At 40.6% G+C, this 8,985-nt stretch overlaps 1 protein-coding gene across 1 annotated transcript in view; it reads left to right on the top strand.

The window, feature by feature from the left end:
- Positions 1 to 4,036, top strand: part of LOC126152072 (uncharacterized) — a 126,848-nt gene extending 122,812 nt beyond the window's left edge. Inside the window, exon 5 of the mRNA XM_049915983.1 lies at positions 146 to 4,036. Coding sequence (XP_049771940.1) covers positions 146 to 268 — 123 coding nt within the window. The 3' untranslated portion in view covers positions 269 to 4,036. The remainder of the gene's footprint in view (positions 1 to 145) is intronic.
- Positions 4,037 to 8,985: the final 4,949 nt, after the last annotated feature.

Consider the following 8,985-nt stretch of genomic DNA (forward strand, 5'->3'; position numbering starts at 1 on the left):
TTCCAGTCATGGGTTACTTCTCAAAGCTCCATATACTAAGCACCATCGATAACCCATAGAACCATAGAAGCCTGTAACAGCAATTGTTAAACATCCTGTACAATTTACACAGATATATTCCTGAAAAAATACGTATACTTTGCAGGTGAGCCTGAGCAACAACAGCAACAACGTGAGCAACAGTAGCCTGCGTGACGTGGAGCACGGCGCTCTGGAGGACGAGCTGTCGGCCTATATGGAGGAGCTGAACCGGCGCGAGCGCTGCTGAGAGTTGGAGTACGCGGCGGCGGCCGCCGCGCGGCAGCACCGTCGCCGGCGCCACCGCCACCATCACCACCACGTCCAGCAGCACCACAACCACAACAGCCCGGACAGCCAGGGTCCGGCCCAAGTATGCGCGCAGGAGGAAACCTCCCCACCCCCAGACGATAGCACTAGTCGGCTTTCCACTGAGAATTGCGCCATGGCTACTGAGTGCTTTGGAAATTCAGTGGGCTTCAATGGAGAGGAGTCAAACTTGGAAGTCATTCCAACCGCTGTGGTCAGTGCCCATAGAGAACCTCCAGGCGTCAGAGAAGAGGCAGCGAATTCTGGAGATATCCCAGTTCCATCCGAATTCCCCAGTAGAGGTACTACAGATGTCAGTGGTTTGGTGGCTTGTACCATGGAACGACCATTAGAAGTGGACACTATATTTGGTGAAACTGTAACTGTCATTGGAGAACTATCCACTACTACTGAGCTTCCAGTAGTAGCGGATGTTGCCATTGGAGAAGCTGCTGTTGTCAATGGATAGATGTTGAATGTGACACACTACCCTTCTGTGAGGGCTGTTGTCTTTTGAATGACTGGTAGCGTGTGCAACGGGACGTGTAGTGAAAGAGACTCCTGTTACTGTACAGACCCCATTATTGTCCACGTTTGACGAAATCATGAGCTTAATGTAGGTTAATAGCACATTTCCTGCTATTCCCGACCATTGCTCTGAAAAAACTGTGGGACAAAAATGAAAACTATGGTAAGTTTGTTAGTGATGAATATCACCATAATTAGTGGTAAGGGTCTCGTAACCTACAGAGTGGATCCTAAAACGACATTACGTAAGACGGAAATGGTTTACTTCGGCTCGAGGGTACAAAATGTTTGCCTAGGCAACTGATTGCTACAAACTGACAAGGGAAAGTCTTGGGCATCCTAACGTACAGATTCACCTTTGACGTGTGTCACTACCTCATAGGTGTTTTGTTCTAAAGAAAAAGACTGGTTTAGATAAGTTCATTTACTGGAAACTGTAAATAACGATTCTGCAGTCAGTCAGAGGAATACCTTGATACTTACGATGTACAGAAGCAATATCTACTCTAACCCACTCCCAAAGACGTTATCACTAGCCTGAGTGTGGCATGCAGTGGAAATGTTCTTTAATTTCATTTTATTCAAATATCATGTTCCTCCTCGTTTTAAATGATAGGGGTATCGATGTGTCTCTCTTCTTAACGATGTATCATCAAGAAAGAAATAAGATGTTGTATGTTTCGTAATGCTCTTGCTTATTGGCTAAATAGATTCACATAACAGTTATTCTACTGGTAAATGAAACTATTGTGGACAGATAAACCTATCACAGACTGGGATCATTGTAGGTACTACCTCAAGTATTCTTATGTGTATAGCTGAACATATGTTGTCATATTCATAGAGCTGTGTTTGCGATGTACCTGACATGTTGTGTGCTGATTATAATTATGTGTACATAACTGTAATTTCTCTGCTGACACTTTAAGATAAGAATTAATCATGTAGTAAGCTGTTCAACAGCTGTGAGAAGCTGCATTATTGTTGGGTGTTTAGTAAACATATTAAATTCATATTTATCTCTCAAGAACGATCGTAGAGTTTATCGTGTGGTATTTTGATTTGCATCTTACGCAGTTTCTAAAGGCCGGCAGTTCATTTCTCAACTTGCAGTCATACTGCAGCAATGAATGTGTCAAGACTAGCATTTATATATGTCAGTGTTGATGTTTACTGCAGGAAATTCAATAATTTTGGTTATTTGAATCCCCCTTTTAGTCATTCTCCAATGTAATGGTACTGGTATGCATTAAAATATTTTCTGAGGGAGTAAACGGTTCTTATGGTCTACGCAAGCATCTCCATCTTCACATACTACTGACTGTAAGGCGACAGACAGTTTCTAATAACGAAAATATTTATTTTCTTTAACACTGTGACTTAAGTATTTTATATAATTCCTGAAGCCTTTTTCAAACATCAGAAATATTCATATGGAGTAATAGCCTACTTGATAGAAACTACAGCTGTAAGTACAAAGAACACAAGCCCTTCAACATATTAACAAAACTTCCTGCAATTTCAGAAAGATCATGATTATGGCTGGTTCACTGATCTACTCATTTGATATAAAAAAAAATTAAGCACGACATCTATTAACAAAAGGTAGTTGCAATCTTTTTACCAACTGTTTCATTTTTTTATTATTTTCTGTAGCTGTGTGATAATTCTACGATCACAAGACACGTTGGACAAGTGTTTTCCTCATTACAAGATGGTGAGGCGCTTTTTAATTCAATGTCATATTTATTTTCGTTAACAGGTGCATATTCTTAAGTTTTCTCAGATGTGTATGGAAACAGGTGAATTAATACGACGCTGCTTCATTATTCTTTGAAACTCTTTATATGTACATTCGTGATGTATAATTTAGTTCATAATCCAATCACAGAAACGGTAGAACATATCAGAAGTCACATTTTCCGTTGGCCCCAAACCTAAACAGTTTTGCTAATTCACACTAAATATGTTTCTTATCAAATGTCTGCATAACAGCTTTCCTAATTCTAGCACAACAGATTTGTTTCAGAAACTATTACGCTCAATGACGTTTACAGTAGTTTAATATTATGTATTCTCTCTTGATTTCGAAAAGAAACATATATGTGGTTTAGACAGTGTAATATATTTTCACTTCTTGTACATTGTCCTTAGATGAATATTTAATACTTCAGAAAGTAAATTTATGGTTTCATTACTGTCTGTAACTGTTCTCATACCATTTCTTCAACTTTTGTAGGTTCTCACAAAACCGTCCAAACGTTTGATAAATTTTTGGTATCTTAAGAGAACATAATCGGTTGATTAATACATCAGTCATGTTATAGACTTGACACCAAATTCATAGTTCTGTCATCTCAGTGTCTCTTCTTGCAAACATCTACCAAATTTCAGTGAGATTCTCATTTTGAGTTCCTCTTCAAAAAAGGCAGCTGTACATGTAATTAATTAATGAATGTGTGATATACATATATATTCGTTTTAGAATAATAGAAAATTTACAATTTTTCATTTGTAACCAGTGTTCAGTACTAAAAATTCCATCCATAAGGAAAGCTACAAAATCAATGACATTCTATATGAATGGAATCATTAATTTATTTCCTAGGAATTTCAGGAAGTATTTACGTCTGTGTGTAGTACGCCTCAGAGGATAATTGCTGTTGTTAACCATAATGTGAGTGCTAGCTATGTTTTGGGGAATTCCCGATACTATTTCAAATTTATGTATCTTTGCGATGATTGATGTGACACATTTTTGATGTTTTTATAGAAGCAGTTGCTATGCATTCGGTTCAAGTCTGGTAAATCGTTGCAGAGTAATAATTCCAATGTGATTGGTTACAAGTACCAAATCCTTGTAGTTTTATTATTAATCTGAAGACTGTTTTTGAGTGTATGTATTCATCTTGGATGATTATTGAACGATTGCTCATTTTGTGATTGCTGTAAGACTGGACGAACAGTTTACACACTGCTATGCCTCTTTCTGAGTCACACTCTTTCTCAAGCCCTGCTGTTCCAGAAAAAAGTAGGTGATGTCGTATTAGTGGCGCAGATTTTGCTTTCCAGGCAAAGGACGTCATGTGTATTACATAACTCACAGAGTGTTCGGACATGTGAAATGGGACAGATGTGTAAATATACTGTGTATTTTTGTAAATCAATAACTAAATGTTGTATGAATAAAAGTCTAATAAATGTTCTGAAATACAAGAAATACCATCTTTTCACGAATAAAGGTAATTTAGTTTCTGCATTAACTATAAAGGTGTGACGTCGGTGGAACTGCTACAACATAACAAGGCCTATTGCTGATCAATGTGATGATAAAAGATTTTCCAACGGTGGATGATAGCGTAACTAGTGTCTTCCTATTTCGGTACCTAAATGCAATACTCACATTACGTTTGTAAATGAAAGAGTGAACCTTTACTGCAACTAGGGAAAGGAAGTGCGATGGTGAATGGTAGGCATTCATCCACTTTCACGTTATGTAACGTTGAAATAATTCCATACATTCATGGCAGTTAAGTTCATAATATAATGTTTGTATTTCATCCACATATACAGTGTGTTCATGAAATCGTTACATTCTTCCAAAGTTGGTGATTTCATACACAGCATAATGGGTATCACAGCGGACTCTATCAGGTTAGGAATCCAAATAATTAACATACACCTCAGTAGCCACTCTGACAAAGCTGAGAGCCAATCCTGACAAAAACCATTTCAGTAGCAGTAAGAGAAAATAAGGTAAACAAATTTTCAATTATTTAACTTAAACTGTTAACAATACCTTCTCTTCTCAATATGTAGTAAATTATGGTGTTAACAATATACTGCCAAGGTACAGATTTGCTGAATATATTATAGTAATACAATGATTAACAACATCTAGTAACACCATCGTTATCGTAATTACTACATTCTGAAAACTGTATAAAGGAAAACAACAGCCTTAACAGCCAACAGTGTTACTGCATGGATGTTAAATTTTGGCTGTGTTCTATACAAGCTTTCCTAATCGCTATACTGTGTTTACATCTTCAGTCAAATGACTGATTTGACACAGCTCACTATATTAGTCTATCCCATTGTGCGAGGTGGGTTGGGGTTGGAGCATATGCCAGGCATGCACAATACTGAATCCTGGCGACTTAGTGGCGAACCACCCCAAACGATCTCGTACATTAATTTGAAGCAAGAATACTGTCGCGGAAGAGAAAACGTTTTATTTAAATGAATATTAGTAGGGGTGGCCCAATTAAGCACGAAATATGGGTATCACACCACACACATGACCTGTTTATGGGAAAAGAGACCTTCTAGATAGGAATGGAAATAAATGGTATGTATAACAAATAGATTTATTGCCTTTAAACAAAAGAACTGCCCACTGACATTGATAAAGAAACATTGACAGGTAGATCAAGGATTATAATTCTACAGTATAATGCATATAAGTATAAATGGGTGAGGAGGATAAAACACAGTTATGTTAATGAATCACAGACATGACCAACGAAAACCTTTGCTGTTAGTTAAAAGTAATAAATATGCAGAAAGATGGGATTGAACACCGTAAGGTTGGCAAAATGCACTATGAGAGCAATAAGCAGTACGCTTGACTTTGAAGTAGCGTACTCGGCTCCTGAAGTAAATCAGTCAGCTTCTCCTCTGAACAGCAAAAGCAGGCAGACGAGTGGCCACCTTACTAAATCACACGGAGTATGAGTAACGTAGCCGGCGCCATCAACAGCTGGAGAATATGTGTTCCGCCCTCTCTTTCTACTTATTGCTTCAGTATAGATATCCTTCTACTGGCAGGCAGTATGGTTCTTCTCATGTCATCCCTCCTGTCCTAACCTGCAGTCTTTGTGAAAGCCTACAATCTACATCTACATCTACATCCATACTCCGCAAGCCACCTGACGGTGTGTGGCGGAGGGTACCTTGAGTACCTCTATCGGTTCTCCCTTCTATTCCAGTCTCGTATTGTTCGTGGAAAGAAGGATTGTCGGTATGCCTCTGTGTGGGCTCTAATCTCTCTGATTTTATCCTCATGGTCTCCTCGCGAGATATACGTAGGAGGGAGCAATATACTGCTTGACTCTTCGGTGAAGGTATGTTCTCGAAACTTTGACAAAAGCCCGTACCGAGCTACTGAGCGTCTCTCCTGCAGAGTCTTCCACTGGAGTTTATCTAACGCTTTCGCGATTACTAAATGATCCTGTAACGAAGCGCGCTGCTCTCCGTTGGATCTTCTCTATATCTTCTATCAACCCTATCTGGTACGGATCCCACACTGCTGAGCAGTATTCAAGCAGTGGGCGAACAAGCGTACTGTAACCTACTTCATTTGTTTTCGGATTGCATTTCCTTAGGATTCTTCCAATGAATCTCAGTCTGGCATCTGCTTTACCGACGATCAACATTATATGATCATTCCATTTTAAATCACTCCTAATGCGTACTCCCAGATAATTTATGGAATTAACTGCTTCCAGTTGCTGACCTGCTATTTTGTAGCTAAATGATACAGGATCTATCTTTCTGTGTATTCGCAGCACATTACACTTGTCTACATTGAGATTCAATTGCCATTCCCTGCACCATGCGTCAATTCGCTGCAGATCCTCCTGCATTTCAGTACAATTTTCCATTGTTACAACCTCTCGATACACCACAGCATCATGTGCAAAAAGCCTCAGTGAACTTCCGATGTCATCCACAGGGTCATTTACGTATATTGTGAATAGCAACGGTCCTATGACACTCCCCTGCGGCACACCTGAAATCACTCTTACTTCGGAAGACTTCTCTCCATTGAGAATGACATTCTGCGTCCTGTTATCTAGGAACTCCTCAATCCAATCACACAATTGGTCTGATAGTCCACATACTCTTACTTTGTTCATTAAACGACTGTGGGGAACTGTATCGAACGCCTTGCGGAAGTCAAGAAACGCGGCATCTACCAGTGAACCCGTGTCTATGGCCCTCTGAGTCTCGTGGACGGATAGCGCGAGCTGGGTTTCACATGACCGTCTTTTTCGAAACCCATGCTGATTCCTACAGAGTAGATTTCTAGTTTCCAGAAAAGTCGTTATACTCGAACACAATACGTGTTCCAAGATTCTACAACTGATCGACGTTAGAGATATAGGTCTATAGTTCTGCACATCCGTTCGACGTCTCTTCTTGAAAACGGGGATGGCCTGTGCCCTTTTCCATTCCTTTGTAACGTTACGCTCTTCTAGAGACCTACGGTACACCGCTGCAAGAAGGGGGGCAAGTTCCTTCGCGTACTCTGTGTAAAATTGAACTGGTATCCCATCAGGTCCAGAGGCCTTTCCTCTTTTGAGCGATTTTAATTGTTTCTCTATCCCTCTGTCGTCTATTTCGATATCTACCATTTTTGTCATCTGTGCGACAATCTAGAGAAGGAACTACAGTGCAATCTTCCTCTGTGAAACAACTTTGGAAAAAGACATTTAGTATTTCGGCCTTTAGTCTGTCATCCTCTGTTTCAGTACCATTTTGGTCACAGAGTGTCTGGACATTTTGTTTTGATCCACCTATCGCTTTGACATAAGACCAAAATTTCTTAGGATTTTCTGCCAAGTCAGTACATAGAACGTTACTTTCGAATTCATTGAACGCCTCTCGCATAGCCCTCCTCACACAACATTTCGCTTCGCGTAATTTTTGTTTGTCTGCAAGGCTTCGGCTATTTTTATGTTTGCTGTGAAGTTCCCTTTGCTTCCGCAGCAGTTTTCTAACTCGGTTGTTGTACCACGGTGGCTCTTTTCCATCTCTTACGATCTTGCTTGGCACATACTCATCTAACGCATATTGAACGACGGTTTTGAACTTTGTCCACTGATCCTCAACACTATCTGTACTTGAGACAAAGCTTTTGTGTTGAGCCAACAGGTACTCTGAAATCTGCTTTTTGTCACTTTTTCTAGACAGAAAAATCTTCCTACCCTTTTTAATATTCCTATTTACGGCTGAAATCATCGATGCCGTAACCGCTTTATGATCGCTGATTCCCTGTTCTGCGTTATCTTTTTCAAATAGTCCGGGTCTGTTTGTCACCAGAAGGTCTAATATGTTATCGCCACGAGTCGGTTCTCTGTTTTTACTGCTCAAGGTAGTTTTCAGATAAAGCACTTAAAAAAATTTCACTGGATTCTTTGTCCCTGCCACCCGTTATGAACGTTTGAGTCTCCCAGTCTATATCCGGCAAATTAAAATCTCAACCCAGAACTATAACATGGTGGGGAAATCTACTCGAAATATTTTCCAAATTATCCTTCAGGTGCTCAGCCACAACAGCTGCTGAGCCAGGGGGCCTATAGAGACATCCAATTACCATGTCTGAGCCTGCTTTAACCGTGACCTTCACCCAAACCATTTCACATTTCGGATCTCCGTCATTTTCCTTCGATACTATTGCACTTCTTATCGCTATAAACACGCCTCCCCCTTCACTGTCCAGCCTGTCTCTGCGGTATACATTCCAATTTGAGTTTAGGATTTCATTACTGTTTACGTCTGGATTCAGCCAACTTTCTGTCCCTAGTACTATATGGGCGTTGTGACCGTTTATTAATGAGAGCAGTTCTGGGACCTTTCTATAGACGCTCCTGCAGTTTACTATTAGCACATTAATATTGTTATTCCCTGTTGCATTTTGCCTACTCCTACCTTGCCGCGTCTCAGGAGGCGTCTTGTCGGGCCTAGGGAGGGGATTCTCTAACCTAAAAAACCCCCATGTGCACTCCACACGTACTCCGCTACCTTTGTAGTCGCTTCCGGCGTGTAGTGCACGCCTGACCTATTCAGGGGGACCCTACATTTCTCCACCCGATAGCGGAGGTCGAGAAATTTGCACCCCAGATCTCCGCAGAATCGTCTGAGCCTCTGGTTTAAGCCTTACACTCGGCTCCAAACCAGAGGATTGCGATCGGTTCTGGGAACGATACTACAAATAGTTAGCTCTGATTCCACCCCGCGAGCGAGGCTTTCCGCCTTCACCAATTCCGCCAACCGCCTGTACGAACTGAGGATGACCTCTGAACCCAGACGGCAGGAGTCATTGGTGCCGACATGAGCAACAAT

This window comes from Schistocerca cancellata, chromosome 2 (genome assembly GCF_023864275.1).
Source record: "Schistocerca cancellata isolate TAMUIC-IGC-003103 chromosome 2, iqSchCanc2.1, whole genome shotgun sequence".
Lineage (NCBI taxonomy): Eukaryota > Metazoa > Arthropoda > Insecta > Orthoptera > Acrididae > Schistocerca > Schistocerca cancellata.